The sequence below is a fragment of the Nematolebias whitei genome, chromosome 13 (genome assembly GCF_014905685.2).
Source record: "Nematolebias whitei isolate Nwh7 chromosome 13, NemWhi1, whole genome shotgun sequence".
Lineage (NCBI taxonomy): Eukaryota > Metazoa > Chordata > Actinopteri > Cyprinodontiformes > Rivulidae > Nematolebias > Nematolebias whitei.
Window position 1 is genome coordinate 37,311,197 of NC_056510.1, and position 22,952 is coordinate 37,334,148.

At 42.0% G+C, this 22,952-nt stretch overlaps 2 protein-coding genes across 13 annotated transcripts in view; one reads left to right on the top strand and one right to left on the bottom strand.

Annotated features, from left to right (window-relative positions):
- The window catches only part of caska (calcium/calmodulin-dependent serine protein kinase a), a 406,103-nt gene that overhangs the window by 224,839 nt on the left and 158,312 nt on the right, over positions 1 to 22,952 (top strand). The window lies entirely within an intron of this gene.
- On the bottom strand, positions 16,499 to 19,296 carry LOC119419708 (probable G-protein coupled receptor 82). Its single transcript, XM_037687094.1, has 3 exons — positions 18,478 to 19,296; positions 16,813 to 16,950; positions 16,499 to 16,741 (listed from the first exon to the last, which is right to left on the bottom strand). Exons 1-3 carry the CDS (start codon positions 19,294 to 19,296, stop codon positions 16,499 to 16,501), a joined length of 1,200 nt encoding a protein of 399 aa, XP_037543022.1.

Genomic DNA, 22,952 nt, shown 5'->3' on the forward strand with positions numbered 1-22,952 from the left:
AGGAACATGTCTGTTGGTTTATGCCATGAACTAGCAGATGTTTAAAGCCATTTAACATTTTATTTTATTTTATTCATTTATTCATTCATTTAAAAGAAATAAAACAAATTCATCAAAAAGAAAACATTGAATGAAAAGAGTGCAGAAAGAAGAAAAATCTTATATCAGCCCTTTATTTAAAATAATAATAATAATTACTTTAAACAATCACTTAAATTAATCACTTTAATCCACTTTAAAGCTAGGAATAAAAAAGAAACATGTTTTGTGTTAGCAGAATTTAATTCTAACTTTAAAACTTATCCAACATTAATAAAACTTACCTCAAGTTGCCTTTTTGGACATGCATGCATATATTTGTACAAACTGTACTTGAGAGGAGATTATTGCAGCCTCATATAAAATCAATGATGATCATGATATCGGAACTGGATCGGTATCGGACGATATTTAGATTTAGATATCGGGATCGGATTGGAAGTAAAAAAATGTGGATCGGTGCATCTCTAGTTTTAATCACCTCAGACAGCTGGCTAAGGTAAAGTCCATCCTTACAAAATAGCAGCTGGAAACAGTAATCCATGCCTTTGTCACCTCTCGGCTGGATTAATGCTCTTTACCTTGGAGTCAGCCAGTCCTCCCTCAGACGTCTCCAGTTGGTCCAGAACGCTGCTTTTCAGCTTCTAACTGGAGTTCAAAAGAGGGAGCACATCACCCCCACTATGGCTTCACTCCACTGGCTGCCTGTTCATTTTAGAGTTCATTTTAAGATTCTTTTATTTGTTTTTAAAAGTTTAAATGGTCTTGCTCCATCCTACCTCTCTGAGTTGCTTCACCCATACTCTCCTGCTCGGTGCCTCAGATCAGCTGATCAGCTGCTCCTGGAGGTGCCGAGGTCCAAACGGAGGCTCAGAGGAGACAGAGCTTTTTTTGTTGCTGCTCCGAGACTTTGGAACAATATCCCTCTTCCCATCAGACAAGCCCCTTCACTGTCCAGTTTTAAAACTTGTTTTAAAAACACATTTTTACTCCCTGGCTTTTAGCACACACTGAATTAGCTCTGCACTGTTTTTATTGTTTTTATTGATCTTAATGTTTTAACAACTGTTTTATGTGTTTAAATTGTTCTTGAATTTATATGTGCAGCACTTTGTTGTAGCTGTGGTTGTTTTAAAGTGCTTTATAAATAAAGTATTATTATTATTATTATTATTATTAATAACCTTTGTGTCATGACAGCTCTCACTTGTCACTCGTACACTCAGAGAGGATGTAAATGGTAAATGGTCTGCACTTATATAGTGCTTTTCTATCTTATCAATATACTCAATCCGTTTTACAACACAATCTGTGTTCTCATATACCCATTCATACAGCACTCTACTATCCTATCTTACTGATCTGCTCCAGCCGTATGTCCCACCACGTTCTCTCAGATCAGCAGACCAGTTGCTCCTAACAGTCCCAGGAACCCGTCTCAAGCGCAGAGGTGACAGGGCCTTCTCTGTAGCAGGCCCAAGACTTTGGAATGAGTTACCTCTGCTTGTTAGACAGGCCCCCTCCCTCACAGTTTTTAAATCTCGCTTAAAAACTCACTTCTATTCCCTGGCTTTCAGCACTGTGTGATCTGTGCTGAGTCTGTGTGCATCACACTGTGTTGGTCATGTTGCAGTTGTTGTTGTTATCCATTACTGTTTTTGTTGGTTTCTACGTTTTTGGTGTCCTGTTATGTAATCTGTTGCTGTGTGCTTGTTCTGTTTGTCCCTGTACAGCACTTTGGTGTGCTTTGTCACTGTTTAAAGTGCTATATAAATAAATTGGTATGGTATGGTATGGTATACAAAGCTAATCTGAATCTGTAGAGAGTAATCAGTGCTTTTCACATTCATACATCGATGGGACACACATTGGAGGCAATGAAGGGTTCAGTGTCTTGCCCAAGGAAACTTTGGCATGTGACTGCTGATGGAATCGAATCCCCAACTCTTGCATTGGAGGACAACTGCTCTAACCACTCAGTCACAGCCACCCTGTACTGGGTCAATAAACCTAATAAATCTGCCAGATAACAAATTTCTACTTCAGCTTTCTACTTCAAACAGGGAGGACTGAAATAGAATTTTGTTTTTCCGGCAGCGTAATAAGACATGACATGACATCAGGGTTCTTTTTTTCATTCTGATGCTGTTTGGCTGATCTACATTCTGCACCTCTTCAATAAACCCTGATTTCTGCTGTCATTAAGAGATTCAGTCAGGTAGAGGAGTAAATGAACATCAGACAAAGCAAGCGAGAGCAGAGGAGGTGAGGAGAGAACCAAAAGCCATGCTAAGCTAATGTTAGCAAGAGCTAGCAGATTTCAAATACATCGATATAAACCAAGTGTTGAAAGATGAAAAGGTGTCTCAAGCACAATCCAATAAAATAAAATAACTGCATCGAGGGTGTTTGTGTATTAGAATGTAGAACTTTGCAAGAGATAGATAAATCCAGTAAAATTAAAGATTCTTTGAGGAAACAAATTACTCCAGCTTCCAGCAGAGAAAACATGAAATGATACAATACGCCTTACTGTGAATGTCCACTGCTGTGAACCTGTGGTTAAGTTCAGTGGTTTATAAAATATTTAGCTAACAGACAGAGTTGACTCCAAATAGGTACAACAAAGTTTTAAACAAATCTTGTATGATTTCTTTGTGCTCACAATATGTTTTGAGGACCTAGCTCATCTACTGCCACACCAAATTAGAGGTCAGTATCTGCAAATCTGATTGAGTATAAAACTTTTTTTCCACTGGAATGATTTTATGTGTGTCCTATGTTTACATCTAGAACCGATTCACTTTTTGCAAGGTGACTGCTGTGGTTAATCTACATTTACCAACACAACTATGTCTCTAACACAGTCAGTTTTATAAATGAGCTAAAATTTGATGTGGTAGTAGCTGAAAGTCATTCACAACATACATGTATATGTTGAAGGTGACATATCGCCTGCGGTTGCACATATCGTTACAAAGACAGTAAATTGTCTTCATGTTGCATTTGGGTACATATCACTTCAATAATTCACACTGACATTTTAACAGTAACTCACAGAAGTTACTGCTTCTGTAAAACTTAATCATGTAATGAAACTAAAACACAATTGTAATATTGAAAATTATTATTGTAAACTTAAATGGGATGCTTAGCCTTCATTCTTTTAAAGCAACTAACATTTCAGTGTAGATTATAATATTTACAGGTCATACTTTAATGTCTCATGAAGTCTTCACATAGTGCAGGAAAAAAACAAACAAAAAAAACAAAGAAAATAACGATATAGAAGTGCAATTTATTTTTCAGTGCAGGAGTGCAGGGATAAAATGAAGCCAGACACTAAAATAAGAAAACAAACATAAACACAGCATTTACAAAGAAAGTACAGCTGCTAGTACATGGTGCACACAGGTCCCCACAGATAAAGTAAAACTGAACATTTTCTCTCTGTGTGTCGGTAAAAAAAATGTCTCTGATGTGGAACAAACAAAATTCTACATCAAACTTTATTTAGTAGTATGCAAAAACCTACTTCAAGTGGCGAGCAGAAAACGTAACTCAAAGCTCAGCAGAAGCTTTCTGTATTACATTGTATTACAGAGCAGCACAACGCTGCAGCCTTCTGTGCTCGGTAAGAACAGATGCAACATGTTCCACATCACTTTATTCATGCCGATAAGGACTTGCTTTTATTTTATTTTTAAAGTAAAAAAATAAAATGTTGAATAAATACTGAAAACGCACCACATGTGGTGCATATGGTGGGATGAAATTATGTACACAGGGTCCCAGTTACAGCCAACAATAAAATGTAAAAGAAAAACAGTAATAAGATCTAAGATAAGAACTAAGAAAAACATCAACTAAAAATATGATAAGCACTAATAGCATAAAAACAATAAACACAATACACCGAACAGCAACACAGACATGAGTCTGTGTGAACAGATGAGCACGAATGAACACAGCAACATGAAACAGATCAGCAGCAACATGAAACAGATCAGCAGTAACATGAAACAGATCAGCAGCAACATGAAACAGATCAGCAGTAACATGTGATGTGATTTTTCAGTGATTATCCTGGTTAGATATTCATAAGGCTGCACAAACTCAAGTTCATGTTGCTGTTTGACGTATTCTTTTGATTGTTTACTGCTATTAGTGCTTAGTGTTTTATTAGTAGATGTTTTTAGTTGATAATTTTCTTAATTCATATCTTAGATCTTATTACTGTTTTTCTTTTACATTTTGTTGTGTGTAACTGGGACCCTGTGTACATAATTTCATCCCACCACATGTTCAACATGTGGTGCGTTTTCAGTATTTATTCAACATTTTATTTTTTTACTTAAAAAATAAAATAAAAGCAAGTCCTTATCGGCATGAATAAACTGATGTGGAACATGTTGCATCTGTTCTTACCGAGCACAGAAGCTGCAGCGTTGTGCTGCTCTGTGAGGTGCAGCTGGGCTGCGAGCCTGCGATGGAGCTCTGTCAGGTGCAGACTCCGCTGATGGTGCAGACTCCGCTGATGGAGCAGGGGCAGAAACCGGGAGGCTTGGAGGGTTTAATGTGGAGTTTAGAGACGAACAGTCATGCGCTGAAATGCGTTCTGGCTAAAATACAGTGAGAAACGGGACCGGAGGACAGTTAGCGTTTATGCAAATTAGCTTAGCATCGTAGCACCGATGTCGTCTGTCGTCCTATTATGGCGTCAGCCTCTTTTGTTAGTTAAAAATATGTTCAGAACCGATGGGATGAGTCACTTAAAATATGTTTAAAGTTAGAAAACACCATCTTCTATAAATGATTCAAGTAGAGCAGTGGCCGTGCCCCTCCGTGTCACCCTCCAATCGCTCTATCTAGCTCGCTTTGACTTTTTTCGTCGGCCACCAAGCACAACAACACCTACACTTCTGCATTTGACCACAGCTTTGATATTATTGTTTTTGTATAGCTTCAAAATACTAAAAGATACGCTCCTCGAGTTATTGCTGATGGCAGGCGGTAGAGAAAAATGGCGGATCGGGTTGTTTGGAAAGACTCCTCCCTCCGACCAATCAGTGACCGACAGTGTTTCTGACGTCACGGCTCGACTCGCTTGGACCCCTTGAGAAGCCGAGCCAAAATTCTGGGAGGTGAGCTGGTCCCAAGAACTATGGAAAAGACCTCAAACACGGGCCAAGCTGGAAATATTTGACCTGCGCCGTGACACTGGAAAAGGGGCATTTGTGACTTTAAATATCTGTTAAGTTCCTGGGAAGACATGTTCCTGTTTTTAGTTTTCTACACCGTCCTACAAACCGGATTCCAAAAAAGTTGGGACACTAAACAAATTGTGAATAAAAACTGAATGCAATGATGTGGAGGTGCCAACATCTAATATTTTATTCAGAATAGAACACAAATCACAGATCAAAAGTTTAAACTGAGAGATTGTATCATTTTAAGGGAAAAATCTGTTGTTTCCAAATTTCATGGTGTCAACAAATCCCAACAAAGTTGGGACAAGTCCATTTTTACCACTGTGTGGCATCCCCCCTTCTTCTTACAACACTCAACAGACGTCTGGGGACAGAGGAGACCAGTTTCTCCAGTTTAGAAATAGGAATGCTCTCCCATTCATGTCTGATACAGGCCTCTAACTGTTCAATCGTCTTGGGCCTTCTTTGTCGCACCTTCCTCTTTATGATGTGCCAAATGTTCTCTATAGGTGAAAGATCTGGACTGCAGGCTGGCCATTTCAGTACCCGGATCCTTCTCCTACGTAGCCATGATGTTGTGATTGCTGCAGAATGTGGTCTGGCATTATCGTGTTGAAAAATGCAGGGTCTTCCCTGAAAGAGATGACGTCTAGATGGGAGCACATGTTGTTCTAGAACCTGAACATAGTTCTCTGCATTAATGGTGCCTTTCCAGACATGCAAGCTGCCCATGCCACAAGCGCTCATGCAACCCCATACCATCAGTGATGCAGGCTTCTGAACAGAGCGTTGATAACAACTTGGGCTATCCTTGTCCTCTCTGGTCCGGATGACATGGCGTCCCAGTGTTCCATAAAGAACTTCAAATCGTGACTCATCTGACCACAGGACAGTCTTCCATTTTGCCACACTCCATTTTAAATGACCCCTGGCCCAGTGCAAACGTCTGAGCTTGTGGAGCTTGCTTAGAAATGGCTTCCTCTTTGCACTGTAGAGTTTCATCTGGCAACGGCAGATGGCACGGTGGATTGTGTTCGCTGACAATGCTTTCTGGAAGTATTCCTGAGCCCATTCTGTTATTTCCTTGACAGTGGCATTCCTGTTTGAGGTGCAGTGACGTTTAAGGGCCCGGAGATCACGAGCATCCAGTAGAGTTTTATGGCCTTGACCCTTACGCACAGCGATTGTTCCAGATTCTCTGAATCTTTTGATGATGTTATGCACGGTTGATGATGATAACTTAAGTCTTTGCTATTTTACGCTGGGTAACACCATTCTGGTATTGCTGCACTATCTTTCTGCGCAACAATGGTGGAATTAGTGATCCTCTTACCATCTTGGCTTCTGAGAGACACTGGCACTCTGCAAACCTCTTTTTATACCCAATCATGTTGTCAATTGACTTAATTAGTGTTAATTGGTCTTCCAGCTGTTCGTTATATGTTCAATTTCCTTTTTTCAGCCACTTATTGCTACTTGTCCCAACTTTTTTGGGATTTGTTGACACTGAAATTTTGAATCAGCATATTTTTCCTTTAAAATGTTACATTTACTCAGATTAAACTTTTGATCTGTCATCTATGTTATATTACAAATAAAATATTGACATTTGCCATCTCTACATCATTGCATTCAGTTTTTATTCACAATTTGTTTAGTGTCCCAACTTTTTTGGAATCCGGTTTGTACATTTTAGCTGTTTTTTTTTACATTTTCTTTTAGATACCATTTTCTTTTCACTTGTTAAAAAAAATCTCAATTTGTACACATCTTTTATGATTGTCTATTATTGTCTTTGTTGTCCACTGTGGTCATCACTCTGTTAGAATCAGGTCTCTCTTGTAAATCAGTCCCCGAGGCTCAATGAGATTAACCTGTATAAATAAAGGTTGAATGTTGGGCCTTCTCTGAAGGCCTATAAGTCTTAAAGGGATTCCCTCTGTTTTATCAAAGATTTGACCAAATCATCTACAATTCATTTCTTAGTGTCAGATGATGTTTGTCTGAAACTCTGGCATGAAAGTATGTTGGTGAAATCCATTCCTTAAATGAATACAAGATTTTTAATGTACTTCAAGCATCATACCATAAGGTTTAGAAATACTTGCTTTATCTGTGTTCTGCTAACACATCTCACCAGTCCTCATCTTCTTGATGTCTGCTTCTGCAATTAACCCTTTCATTACTGTACTTACTACTTTTTATTTTAGCACCAAGATAAAACCAAGAAAAATCTTCTTTTTTTAACATTAAAAGTTAAATAAAGATTTTTGTTCCCCATCTTGTAAGAAAGGTGTAATTTTTTTCTTAGTGTTCTGTTCTTCACTCACTGTTTTCCTCCTCCATTTATCCCTTTACTCACATTTAACTTATTTTTTCTTACTTTTTTATGGTTCTCTGTATTTTTATTCTCTTGTTTGCATTAGTTACTTGAGAAGTGTGAGGGAGACAGGGGGAGGCACATTGCAAGGTTTTCGTTCTCTGTGCCTCTGCTAGAGAGCTACTAAAGCTTATGTGGAGGACACACATCTAAAGGAACTACACCTCATGGAACACATTGATCTTGAAATTCTCCTACTACGCCTTCAGCACATCACCAGCACACACAGGAATACCACATTTATAATTTAGACACATTTATTGAACAACCAGGATATCAAATATTTATAGCCAGTTGTTGCACACGACAGTGGATCTACAAACAATTCTTGTATACTTTAAAAAAAAAAATGTTTTATTTACTCCTACAAGCTGTATCACTGAAAAACAGTACCTGAGACAGAATGTCTAAAAACACAAGGGCCAAAAATGGCTACAGCAGGAAATACTTTAGAGCTTGCAGGTCTGAGGTCAGTACAGTGGAAATGAGAGAAGCAGTTTTATGTTAAACACACACTGAATGTTGAGTTAAAGATGGACTGTCACTGTTGCTTAAGCCCCTTTCTCACTGAATGATAACCACAGCATGCGCTCCATGACATGCACGTTCAATGAGATTGTGACATATTCTGAAAACTTCCTTGTGTGAAGACAATTGTGCCACAGCTATACTTGTATGGTTTGTGGAAGGATCGAACACAAATGCAAACTCAAGACAAAGGAGCTTAAAAACCTTACTATTTATTAAAAAGGAAAAAAAAGCTGTTGTGGCAGCAAAACTAAATTTGAGAAAATGTAGATTGTCACAAGAGGCACAAGAAACCAGGAAAACTAACCATGAGGCATGAAGCCATTAATGCTGAACTTAATGGTGAAACAGATACTGAATTAATAGAGCAGGGAGAAATGGGAGGTGGAGGCACCTGGGTGATTACAAACTGGGAACAGATGTGACTGAATACCTACTGAGGAAGCTGACTGAGTGTTGATGAGAAGACGCAGGGAACTAAACAGGAATTAACACAGAGAAAACACACAAATCCCCAAAACAGACCTAGCAATAAAGTCCTAAAACACAGACTGGACCAGATCTAACATGAGAGCGAAAAGAATTGATCTCAAGTAACATGAGAATGATCAGGTAATCACGGGAATCCCAAGATACTAAATCTCCAAAATACAAGGGTCATGACAATACTCTTATGAGTAGATGAATTGATATTGACGGAAAACTAAACTAAAATAAATAATTTAATTAATTGATCTCCTGTCACCAAAAACAAATGTCAACCCAAATCAAAATGAGATCACAGCTAAGTAACTTCAGAAAATTCAAAAAAGAGCTATATCTCATTCAATTTTATAAGTAAACAGCTAAAATTGTGTGTGGTTTGTGAGTCATCCCCAACATAGCATACAAACAGATGGCAGAGATATATTTTTAAACTTTATTAATTATTGAAGTCAGTTTGATAGTTACCACAATATCTCATGAAACACTGAATGGACTTTATTGAATGTTCACAGAGTAAATTTTAGATGCCAATCTACAAATGATTTGAAGTCACTTCTCAGCATATTGATCTTTGTCTATAACGTTGACATGAAAGGCAGTGAACGTTGTGCATTCCTTCAAGTCATCCATCCATCCATCCATCCATTTTCTTCTGCTTATCCGGGGTCGGGTCGCGGGGGTAGCAGGTTAAGTAGTGAGGCCCAGACTTCCCTCTCCCCAGCCACTTGGGCCAGCTCCTCCGGGGGAATCCTGAGGCGTTCCCAGGCCAGCCGAGAAACATAGTCCCTCCAGTGTGTCCTGGGTCTTCCTCTGGGTCTCCTCCCAGTGGGACGTGCCCGTAACACCTCACCAGGGAGGCGTCCAGGATGCATCCTAGCCAGATGCCCTAGCCACCTCAACTGGCTCCTCTCGATGTGGAGAAGTAGCGGCTCTACTCTGAGTCCCTCCCGGATGACCGAGCTTCTCACCCTATCTCTAAGGGAGAGCCCAGACACCCTGCGGAGAAAACTCATTTTGGCCGCTTGTATCCGTGAACTCGTTCTTTCGGTCACAACCCAAAGCTCATGACCATAGATGAGGGTAGGAACGTAGATCTACTGGTAAATTGAGAGCTTCGCCTTTTGACTCAGCACTTTCTTCACCACAACAGACCTGTACAGCACCCGCTTCACTGCCAACGCTGCACCTATTCGCCTATCAATCTCATGCTCCATTTTTCCCTCATTCATGAACAAGATCCAGAGATACTTGAACTCCTCCACCTGGGGCAGGACCTCCTCCCCGACCCAGAGAGGGCACTCTACCCTTTTCCGGCTGAAGAACATGGCCTCGGATTTGGAGGAACTGATCCTCATCCCGTCCGCGTCACACTCGGCTGAGAACCGCTCCAGCGAAAGCTGTAGATCACGACTTGATGAAGACAATAGGACCACATCATCTGCAAAAAACAGAGAAGCCATCCTAAGGCCACCAAAACAGATCCCCTCAACACGTTGGCTGTGCCTAGAAATTCTGTCTATAAAAGTTATGAACAGAATCGGTAACCAAGGACAACCTTGGCGAAGTCCAACTCTCACTGGGAACGAGCCCGACTTACTGCCGGCAATGCTGACCAAGCTCTGACACCGGTCGTACAGGGACTTAACAGCCCGTATAAAAGGTCCTGGTACCCCATACTCCCAGAGTACCGCCCACAGGGCTCCCCGAGGGACGCAGTCGAATGCCATCTCCAAGTCCACAAAGCACATATAGATTGGTTGGGCAAACTCCCACGCACCCTCCAGGACCCTGCTGAGGGTGTAGAGCTGGTCCAGTGTTCCACGACCAGGACGAAAACTGCACTGCTCCTCCTGAATCTGAGGTTTCGACTCTCCGATGGACCCTCCTCTCCAGAACCCCTGAATAGACCTTACCAGGGAGGCTTAAGAGCGTGATCTCCCTGTAGTTGGAACACACTCTACGGTCCCCCTTTTTGAATAGGGGGACCACCACCCCGGTCTGCCAATCCAGGGGAACTGTCCCCAATGTCCACGCAATATTTAGAGTTGTGTAAGCCAACACAACCCCACAACATCCAGAGCCTTAAGGAACTCCGGGCGAATCTCATCCACCCCTGGGGACTTGCCACCGAGGAGCTTTTTAACCACCTCCGTGACCTCAGCACCAAAGATTGGAGAGCCCAACCCAAATTCCCCAGGCTCTGCTTCCTCAGTGGAAGACGTGCCGGTGGGATTGAGGAGGTCTTCGAAGTATTCTGCCTACCGACCCTCGACATCCCGAGTTGAGGTCAGTAGCATACCACCTCCACTATAAATAGTGTTGATGGCATACCACTTTCCCCCTCTGAGATGCCGGATGGTGGACCAGAATCGCCTCGAAGCTGTACGGAAGTCATTCTCCATGGCCTCTCTGAACTCCTCCTGTGCCCGAGTTTTTGCCTCAGTGACCACCCAAGCCGCATGCCGCTTGGACTGCCGGTACCCATCAACTGCTTCCAGGGTCCCACAAGCCAAAAAGCTCGATTGGACTCCTTCTTCAGCCTGACAACATCCCTCACCTCCGGTGTCCACCACTGGGTTGGAGGGTTACCGCCGCGACAGGCACCGACAACCTTGCATCCACAGCTCCGGTAAGCCGCCTCGACAATAGAGGTGCAGAACATGGCCAACTCGGACTCAATGTCCCCTGCCTCCTCCGGAACGTGTTCGTAGTTCTCCCAGAGGTGGGAGTTAAGTCTCCGTCTCACAGGAGACTCCACCAGACGTTCCCAGCAGACCCTCACAATACTTTTGGGTCTGCCACGTCTGACCGGCATCCTCCCCCACCATCGGAGCCAACTCACCACCAGGTAGTGGTCAGTAGACAGCTCCGCTCCTCTCTTCACCTGAGTGTCCAAAACATGCGGCCGCAGATCAGATGAGACGATGACAAAGTCGATCATCGAACTGCAGCCTAGGGTGTCCTGGTGCCAAGAACACATATGGACACCTTCATGCTTGAACATGGTGTTCATTATCAACAATCTATGACGAGCACAGAAGTCCAACAACAGAACACCACTTACATTCAGATCGGGGGGCATTCCTCCCAACCACACCCCTCCAGGTCTCACTGTCATTGCCCACGTGAATGTTGAATTTCCCCAGTAGAACAAGGGAGCCCTCAGGATGCGCACTTTCCAGTACCCCCTGTAAGGACTCCAAAAAGGGTGGGTAATCTGAGCTGCTGTTTGGCGCATAAGCACAAACAACAGTCAGAACATTTCCCCCAACACATAGATGGAGGAAGGCTACCCTCTCATTCACCGGGGTGAACCTCAACGTACAGGCACCAAGATGGGGGGGCAACAAGTATGCCCACTCCTGCTCTGTGCCTCTCGCCAGGGGCAACTCCAGAGTGGAAGAGTGTCCAACCCCTCTCAAGGAAACTGGTTCCAGAGCCAGAGTCATGTGTTGAGGTGAGTCTGACTATTTCTAGCCAGAACCTCTCAACCTCACACACCAGCTCAGGCTCCTTCCCTACCAGAGAGATGACATTCCACGTCCCAATAGCCAGCTTCTGTAGCCGAGGGTCAGACCGCCAGGGTCCCCGCCCTCGGCCACCGCCCATCCCACATTGCACCCAACCCCTTTGGCCCCTCCCACAGATGGTGAGCCCATGAGAAGAGGGACCAACATCTCCTCTTCGGGCTGTACCCGGCCGGGCTCCATGGGTAAAAGCCCGGCCACCAGGCGCTCGCCAGCGTGCCCCGCCTCCAGGCCCAGCTCCAGAGTTGGGCCATGGTGACCCTTGTCCGGGCGAGGGAACATTGATTCCATTCGTTTTGCTCATAATAGGGGTCTGTGGGTTGCACTTTGTCCTTCTAATTGTCAAATTTATTTATAAAGCACATTTAAAAACTGCAGCTGTTTCCTCACCGTGCTCGATATCTCGGAAACACATTCTCACAATCATTCTACCACATACATCTGCAATCATATCACACCCAGGCCTTACCCTTGATCAACTTTTCCAGGTAGTATTAAGATTCAACTGCACACTCAAAAATCACACCATGCTCCCACAATGCCACTATCACAGGAATCTTGTCTGCACTAAGTTGTTTAATTGACCTTATTGCACTCTACATACTGTTCTTATCTTTAAGGGACATTTCTGGGTTTCCACCATCAGCTTTAGTCATGCTGTGTGGAAGGAAACACTTCCCACCAAGCACGATTCAGATCCAAAGGAAGCAGCAAAAGAAGAACAAGGTAAATGGGGTTTTCTGCTCTGAGTCTTGACCAGATCCTCTCATCTTTTTTCCTCATCCAGCAGGCCTGACCATGATGAGAAGAAATGCATCGATTTGGGTTTAAAAGCCAAATGAAACCCCACTCATTGGTAGTATTTATTAGCACATAGATAGCATAGGTTGGTGGTTACAGCTGAAAGTTAAGCCCAAATGTATTTATGTAGTGCATTTCATACATAAAGCAACCTGATGCAATGTGTGCGTGACGGAGCTTCTTCTTGACATGAGGCCATGTCCAATACTGATTTAAATTTTCCACAACCAATGCTTACAGGTGAGCTCTGATCCAATGTCATGGATACACTGGCTACCATAACCACCCAGAACTCTAATGTGCTGCTACTGTGTGGTGAATGTGTAGAGAGGGTCCACACCTTCTGGTTCCTTGGCATCCTTATCTCCGCTGACCTCTCCTGGACAGATAACATCACAATGGCCATCAAGAAGTCTCAGCAGTGGCTTCACTTCCTGAGTTCTCAGGAAGTACAACCTGGATTCCAACCTGCTGCTGATCTTCTATTGCTTGTCCAATGAGAACCTGCTGATGTACTGCATCACAGTATGGCAGCTGCACCATGACAGACAGGAAGTGGCTCCAGAGAGTACTTGTAGTAAAGATGGCACAGAAGGTCATTGGATGCTCTCGCCCCTTCCTGATGGATATTTACATCTCCCTCCATCTCCTCAGCAGAGCAAAACACATCATCAAGGACAGCTGTCACCCTGGTTTTGAACTGTTTGACCCTCTGCCCTCAGAGAGGTGCTACAGGTGCAGTGGAACAAAAACAAAGACTCGAGGAGAGCACCCCCCCCCCCAAAAAAAAAAAAGCAATAACAATTCTGAACTCACCCATGCACTGACAGCACATATCTGGACTTTTACCCACTGTGCATTGCTTAGTATGTTTAATATGTTGCTTCCTTCTGTCCTTCCTTAGATAAATAACTTTACTAACTGGAATTTATAATGTACAAGTATATGGATGTTTCTGTTCAGTGCCCTGAGATAACTTCTGTTGTGACTTGGTGCTTTATAAATAAACTGAACTGAATTGAATTTAAATATCTAATTACTTAATTTATTGACAATATTGCACAATACCATAACTTTCCGATGTATTCAGAGTGTGAAATACCTCTACAGTTTTCAGTCCAATGCCACTACTGCTGTTTTTAGCATACTTTAATTTATAATTTTTTACTTTTAGCTTGTATGTATGCTGCACTGTGAGACGAGTTGCTTTTAGTCTCATTGTACATGGACTTATTGACAATAAAAGCATTCATTCACATTAATAAATACATGGCCTCTTTACAAAAGGCTTATGTATACTCAAACCGTCATGGATCTGTCATACTCCATGACTTGTAATGGGGCGCCTGCTGCATTCCTGATACATGCCTGAAAACCTCGCTTGCAAAGACCATCAACCTCCTGGCTGATGTGTTTTTACATTGTAGTGAGGCCTTCTTTCAGTCTGAGAGATCCTATGGGAAGGTCTGTGCAGCTTTTATTTTTGATAACACTAAGAAAATAGAAAGTAATTGTTATGCTTTTGAGAGAGAGCGTGAGAGAGAGAGAGGGAGAGAGAGAGCTGCTTTTAATGTGTTTTTTTTTTTCATTCAACCTTTATTTAAACAGATAAGTCACATTGAGCCTAGAAGACTCATTTACAAGTGAGACCTGTTTAGACAGACAAAAAGTAGTGAAAACTGGACACATGTAGGAAGTGGAGGCAAAAAAAATTCCATCAGACTTTTTTTTTCCTGCCTGAGAAGAAAAAGCTGACATTAAAAAAACACCTCGCACAAACAAGCACATAGTGACGTAGACATTCTGCAGACGGAGGAGACGAGAGCGGTCAGCATGATCATAGATGCTCTCGAGGTCACTGTAAGAGTTCTGATAAAGATGTTATAATCAGTCAATGTCCTCCGGTGATATCCGTAAACATTCTCGAGGTATGTCGAGAAATGGCCAAGAATAACGTCTATGAGAATCCAAGAGTCCTGAAACGATGACACAAAGTTTATTCAGCTGGTTTCATCTGGTTATCAGTTGGAAATTCCTCATGGAGGGGGCAGTGAGTGTCAGATCACATGTTCTCCAGGCAAATTCAGATAAACACACAGTTGTTTTGGGGACAGGCAGAACTTAATGACATCTACCTTGAGTATGTGTTGGTCCACTCGGTTCCGAAGTGTCCAAATTTCATGGCCACACCGACGGAACGTGACTGAGTCAAATCCCCAAGATGTGATCCATTCTGCCCAAAGCATTTGAGTCCGGGTACTCGAGACACGAACCAAGCCATCATAAAGGCAAGCAGCGTGATCAGGTCCAAATTTGCTGCCAATGACTTCCTTGATTGTAGATAAAACCAGCCACCAGCCGAATCCAAAAAGGCAGGAACCAGTTATCAAAAATCCAATTAAATATGTGTCCTTAAAATCCACAAATGGCAGCAGAGATAGACACATCATCAAGTCTTCAAGTCAATGAGATATCCAGCTGCGTGCTGCCAACAGAGCAAATCGGCTCGTCTAAAGCCTGTCTTCTCTTTGAAGAAATGTTGTAAATTGTGTTGAGGGACCAACTGATAAAAACAAGTCCATAATTATGGTTCGGAAGAAATGAAGAGAGGCTCACATCAGTTTCACAGACAGACAGAGCAGCAAAGCAAAGCGGAGAGGGAGGGGAGAAGCGTCCGATCTCGGCAAGAGCAAGTGGAAATGGACACAACTTTCCATCCCATTTTAATCTTCGTAATAATTTTTATTTACATTCAGGTGTAAATTATTCAAATCTTGCCTAAAGTTCTGAAAGCTTCTTTTCTCTTCTCTCCTCACTGTTTGCATTTGTTCTTTAAAAAAAATAACAGAGGAGAGAGTGTGACGTTGTGAACAGCCCCTGCAGATCCATTACAGACTGACTGCTTCTCTGGATTTTTAAAAGTGCAGAGTTTAAAATGTTCACATTGAGGTTCCTCATTCAGCAGAGATGCTGATCCTGATTATATCACATTCATGCACCCATATTTATCATTATCTGTTACGCTGGGGTCAGGGTGACTATGAACATGTTTGTCTGTGTGACTATGAACATGTTTGTCTGTATGCATGACTCAAGTAGAGCTGTAATTACTTTTGGCAGTACCCATAACAATGCTTGGCCATTGAAGATTTATATTACCTCAGGTTTGGGCAGTACCAGCGATACACTTACATTTCCTGTTTGCTGATCACACTTTGTGTGACTGAGGTTCTGTGGGTAATATTTTTCACACTTCATTTTGTGTGACTGAGGTTCTGTGGTAATGTTTTTCACACTTCATTTTTCGAATCAAGTGTGTCTCATTCCACTTCTGCATCATGTGTGCAACTAACAAGGCAGCTTTTTGAAATAATTATTTAAAAAAAATGTTTTATGACAAATTTATGAAAAAGTGTTTGGTTTGCAGGACATGAGATCCATTCACACCTTATCACAGGAGGCCGGAGCAATTAAAGTTTAAGAATATTTTCACATGTTAAGAGGTTTTGACATGAGAAGTAGTCCATTTATGTAGTCCTTCCAAACCCTGAGTCCATGGTTGATGTGGCCATGTTTTCCTCCCCCAGATGTTCAAGCTTCTGATTAGCACTTCCTGTTGTTGACCAAACCATTGCTTTTCTGTTAGAGTCTCCCTGGTTGCATCTCAAAAGTCTGAGGGTTTGACAACGAAAGGTTCTGTCCAACAGGAAGTACATCACAGGGTCAGTTGAGCCTCTCAGAGCAGCAAGAAGAAAAAGGATGTTCTTCACCTAAAGAGGAGGAGAACAGGTGACATGGTCTGCATTTACTAAGAAAAGAAAAGCAGGTGAAAGGTCGTCACCTCAATGTAGATGTTGAGTGGATGACAGCTGCAGTCGTCAGGGCCGGAGTAGTGCAGCAGGTCAGGTTGATGATGAATCAGCGTGATGAAGATGGGTTTGTAAATATGAAATGGCAGAAGACAAACTGAAAGAACAATCTGCAGAAAGTGTGTTCAAAATAAATAATCACTCAACATATTCTTATGAAAAATAAGTATTCTATTTATTTTGATGCTAATCTCATATACAGTATATTAAAATATACATAAACTATTCTGTGCAAAAGTCTTAACCACTTTTATTTATTTCTTTAGCTTCAAAGCAGCTAAGCTGTTTAAAAATATTTCATAGTTTTTTCAATCAGTGGCTCTTTAGGCTTTCTGAAGTTTTTTCTTTAACATTGACTGCTTTTTTTTAACTTATTGTTATTACAGTCCTTGTGCCAGAAATTTTTCATAACTCTTTTCTTAATTTTTGAGACAAAAAAGCTCCTGTACTCCAGAAAAGAAGCAGTGCTGAGTCAACATTCAACATAAAATTTAGCAAAGAACTCTTTACATCTGATCTTTTGGTTCTTTGTTACAAACACATGATTTGTTGTCATTTCTTTAGGTAAATCTGCAAAACAAATTCAAGATAAAACACTGAAATCAGTGTAAAAGTCTTTTCTTTCCATTAATTGGTGATTCCCAAAGATGTATCAGCTGAAAACTTGGCATGACATAGCAGGTTGTAGTGAACATAGGCATCACAGCAATTAGATTTCAAGGGGACATGTCGCCCCAAATATATTCATCCCCCCCCCAAACCATGAAATATTTGTTCACCCAGCGTTATTTCTGTTTCTTTGTGAAAGAATCCATTCCACTTGATTAATAGGAGAATACTCAAACCACTAAAAATCCACTCCGGGTTTTCCGAGGTCATCTGCCTTGGCAGGGCGCTCATGGGGGGAGGAGGGGGAGATGCCTTTGTTTAAAGCACTAGCTTTGCACCTTCTTAGTGTTGGCTATTGTTGATGTGGGTGGGATATATGAGAGAAGCGGAGCACTATGTCTGTAGCATCTTAGCTAACGTGTCTGTATTGTGTACTGCTAGCTTAGCGCTACATTAGTTATGGCAGTTTTGAAGGGGGGGGGGGGGGGGGGGGGGGTTGTGCTGTGCTCTCTAAAATAGTTATTGAATCAAGTGTTTACATTTGTAGGTAAATGTTTAAAAACCCATTAAAATACACCAGAATGCAGGAAATGGCATTTACTTTATTCAAAATTTTCTGGGGGAAGACTCCCAGACTCCCCCACCAAGACTATTTGTGTGTTCGACTTATGTCGGCATGCCCAAAGAGCCAATTTAAACCTTAAGTATCTTGAGTAGCTTGTTTTGAGTATAGACAACACAAGTTCTTTCTTTGAGTTCAGGAGCCTTTTTGAGCCTGAATGATTCAGACTAGTTCTTCTTAAACTGACATATGATAGACTGAAATAAATTTAAATATGAGCTAAAGTCCAAAGATGAACCTCCAGAACCTTAATATGCTTTTAAGATTCCAAAAAAATTTGACTTCTGAAGCAGCATGTAAAATATATTAATTTGCCTCAAGCCTTTTGCTCACTGTTGTAGTTAATTTCAGAGTTGTGGATTTTGAAAACATGAAATTGTGTTGATCTAAGCAAGCTGGTCACCACCTGTATGACCACGATGTTCCTGAAGACCCGGGCCAGCAGGCTCTGTGAGGTGTTGACGTTTGTGTTGAGGCGAGAGCGTCTGATGTGCCTTAGCACCGTCATGTATGACAGAAGCACCAGCAGGTAGAACACAAAGAACACGGTTATAGTAGCGATATTGAGAGATGAGGACACACTTCCTCCAAGTTCCACGGCAGGGTTGTAGCAGACATCCACACATTTCTCTCTCTGTTCATCACCATCCTTTTTGCCCATCATAGCCTCATTCACAGAGTAGTAGACAGTCACTGGCACAATTGCCCCCACCGATACCACCCACACCGTGGCACATACAGCATTTGCAAAGGAGACCCGTGTGAGGCAGCTGAAGAAGCTGTGAGGTAGCAGGGTGATGCAAGCGCTTGGTCTGGAGGCGTGGGTGTTCTGAATGAGGACTGCGAAGCGGCTGAGGGCCACCCACGTGAGGATCAGAAGGCTGATATAGATGTTGATGTGGAGCACAGGGGTGATCCCGTGCAGAACTATCTGACACAGGGCACTGCTCATAGCCCAGGCTGAACCCTTGGCAAAGTATGCTGCGAGGAAGGGCGTGACACAAGACATCAGGAGGTTGGAGATGCTCAGGTGAGCTAAGTAAATGTGGGTGGGGGAGATGGATGAGATGCGGCGCAGAAATATCCACAAAGATAGTGCGTTGCCTGGCAGAGCGGTGAGGAAGAGGAGCATGTAGATGGAAGGGAGGAAGAAGAGTGTTGCATCGGTGGGACAAAGGGAGAAGGAGGCATTATAAGGTGGAGGTCTGAACGGTGGGTTCTCCATTTAACCTGTAAGAATGAAAACACCACAAAAATATAAGAATCGGTAAGAGTATACACTTCAAAGCTTTAGTATTTTCAGTAAACCTCCTTAGGGATGCACAAATACTGGTACCAGTTCTAGGCATCAGTTTCATACTGTTTGCATGTACTCTTACTCAAAAAAGTACCATCAACCTAATGTCATTTACAGCATGTGTGGAGGTTTTTTTAAAGTGGTGATGATGAAAAAAAAACAAGGCGGATTGAAAATTAGGCTCAGCAAAGCTGTCGAGATCTAACATGTTCAACACCAACTTTTTGATAAAACATCTAAAATACTAACACGACATTCAAGTTCAAAAAGTTTCCTAATAGCAACAGTTGTGACAGCTACAGTTTCTCAATGAGAAGAAGAGGATCTTATGTACAGATATTTCCTGTTTGACACGTTTGAAACATTCTTTATTATCTTGTAAATAAAAACTGAACAAAGACGTTTTAACAGTTCATGTTGTTGATAAGTCATGATTCACAAGTATCAAAAGACTTTTTTAGTTGGTTTAAGAACACTGCACTGACAGAGACAGCTAACAAAGGCTGTGTTCACGTCATATGTGTCTAATGTTGTTTTTGTCATTAAAGCTTGAGGTCAGTGCATCGACACTCCCCACATCGGTCTTTCTTCACTATAACACACATTATCCTGGCCTCAAACCTTCTCATCACTCATGGGTCTATATTAATCTTAAATATGTTCTTTATAGAAATTAAATGTCAAACTTTTACACAAGCACGTTTCTTAAAGCACAGCATATACAGTATTTTGTGATCCAAATGTGAACACATAAGGAAATGTTGTCGTTAACAGCTCACAGCAGCTTAGAATACGGGATAAACTACGCTAATATCTCCACAATCCACTGAATAGTTGTGATGTTGAGAATAACGAGTAATTTATATTTAATGAGGAACAAATTCAATTTCATTTTATGAATCTGCTTTACCTATAAAATGAATTTGCCCCCTTAGAGGTTTTATGATTTTTATTTAGGGCGGCTGTGGCTGAGTGGTTAGAGCAGTCGTCCTTTATTGCAAGAGTTGGGAGGTTCGAATCCACCAGCGGTCACATGTTGAAGTGTCCTCCGGTCAAGACACTGAACCCCTCATTGCCTCAGATGTGTGTCCCATTGGTGCGTGAATGTGATAAAGCACTGATTTGTTCAATTAGCTTTGTATAGATCTAGTAGAGTGCTGTATGAATGGGTACGAGGCACAGATTGTAGTGTAAAGAGCTTTGAGTATCTTGATCAGATAGAAAGGTGTTATATAAGTACAATCAATTTACCATTACTGTCATAAATTAGACATGGTCAATATTAATTGGCCTTCTTTACAAAAAGAAAACGCATGTCAAATTAAAATCTTTTTTTTTCCCCCACAGGGAATTACCAATTGTTATGTAAAATAAATTATCGCATAAATATCCACCCCTTTTAAAGTGATTCCAACGGGGAAGGGAATCTAGGTGTCGAGAGGCATGTGTGTGGAGGAGCGTGGAGTTGTCAAAAAAAAAAAAATTTGAAAAAAATTGTAGAAAACTGTAGAAAAATTCTAGAATTGCGCCGCTCAAGGTGGCTGCATGTTGGAGCAGATCTGTTACTTTCATTCTGAGATATTACTTTTGAAAACTTTAATTCCTCTTTTTTCTTGATATAAATCGCTTTTTTTGGATGATTATTTCCTCTGGTGTCGGATGCTGTGCAGCTGGAAGTATTTTTACAGAAATATCTTTGCTTTTGGACATTTGTTATGATGCGTAACCATAACAACAAGGTTGTTTCTTACAACCGGGAGCAGCTGATTAACATCTCCAAAGCTCAAATAATATCTCAACTACAGCCTCAAATCCCAAATGAGTTGAAAAGGAGGCGTCGTGGATGCAGAGCAGGAGCAAAGAAGAGGGAGAAAAAGAGAAGAATGCAGTTTAAACCATCTCTTCCATCAATCATGATGGGCAATGTGAGATCACTGGGAAACAAGTTGGATGAACTTCATGCCCTAACAAGGACCCATCCAGAGTATCAGGAATGCAGTTATGTGTTTCACTAAGACTTGGCTGCAGGATCATATCCCCGACTCCAGCGTTTCCTTGCCAGGCTTTCTGACCATACGAGCAGATAGAGATTTAAAGAGGAGTGGCAAAAGGAAATGAGGTGGGTTGGCAGTGCTTGTGATCTACAGATGGTGTAATCCTGGACATGTTACTGTGAAGTGTCGTCTCTGTAGTCCAGATATTGAACTGTTAGCCCTAAGTTGTCGTCCATATTATTTACCAAGAGAGTTCACCAGTGTTATTTTGGCAACTGTTTACATTCAACCCAATGCTGTTGCCGAGACTGCGTGTGATGTCATCAGCTCAGAGGTTGCTAAGCTACAGACACAACACCCTAGTGCGTTTGTTGCAATATCTGGGGATTTTAATCATGACTCTTTCTCTGCTACATTTCCAACATTCCAACAGTTTGTCAGTTGCTCTACCAGAGAAAACAAAACGCTGGACTTGTTTTATGCAAATGTCAAGGATTCATACATCGCTAAAGCTAGACCCCCTCTTGGCAAATCAGATCATAATCTTGTGTTTCTCTGCTTAAAATATAAACCCCTTGTTCAGAGGCAACCTGCAATAAAGAGGACAGTGAGAAAATGGTCAACGGAAGCTGAAGAAGCCCTGCGGGGTTGTTTTGAGGCTACAGACTGGGATGCACTGTGCCAGCCAAATGTAGAGGACATAAATGTCATGACTGAGTGTGTGACCGACTATATAAACTTCTGTGTAAACAACACCATCCCCACCAGAACAGTGAGATACTTCCCCAATAACAAACCCTGGATTACCACTGACCTGAAGGAACTGCTAAACCAGAAAAAAAGAGCCTTCAGGGAGGGAGACAGGGAATTATTGAGGAGTACACAGAAGCAACTTAAAGTCAAGATAAGAAACAGCAAGGAGGTGTACAAGAAGAAGCTGGCGAGCAAGCTCCTACAGAACAATATCAGAGAGGTTTGGTCAGGGATGAAAAAGATCACAGGCTTCAAGCAGAAGGAGGATCAGAAGGATGGAAGCCTGGACAGAGCCAATGAACTGAACACGTTCTTCAATCGGTTCAGTTCAGGAACAAGCTCAGCATCCTCCTCTCTTGCCCACAGCCAAACATACATACCACCCTCCATTGACCCAAGGCTGTCCTGTCACACCTCAAATATTGTATCTACCACCTCAGTCATGGACCCTTCTTCTACATATTGGTCTTTAACCAAATCAGAAGATCCTGCTACCTCCTTTGCCTCCCCCCTCTGCATCTCCAGAAGTCAGGTGAGGAAGCAGCTGGTGAGACTGAACCGGAATAAGGCTGCAGGTCCAGATGGTGTCAGTCCCAGAGTCCTGAAGGTCTGTGCAGAGCAGCTCTGTGGGGTTCTGCAGCACCTCTTCAACCTTAGCCTGACCCAGGAGAAGGTTCCAGTGTTGTGGAAAACATCCTGTCTTGTTCCAGTGCCAAAGAAAACGCACCCATCAGTCCTCAATGACTATAGACCTGTTGCCCTGACATCCCACATCATGAAGGTCCTAGAGAGACTTCTGCTGACCCACCTGACTAGACAAACAAGCACATATCAGGA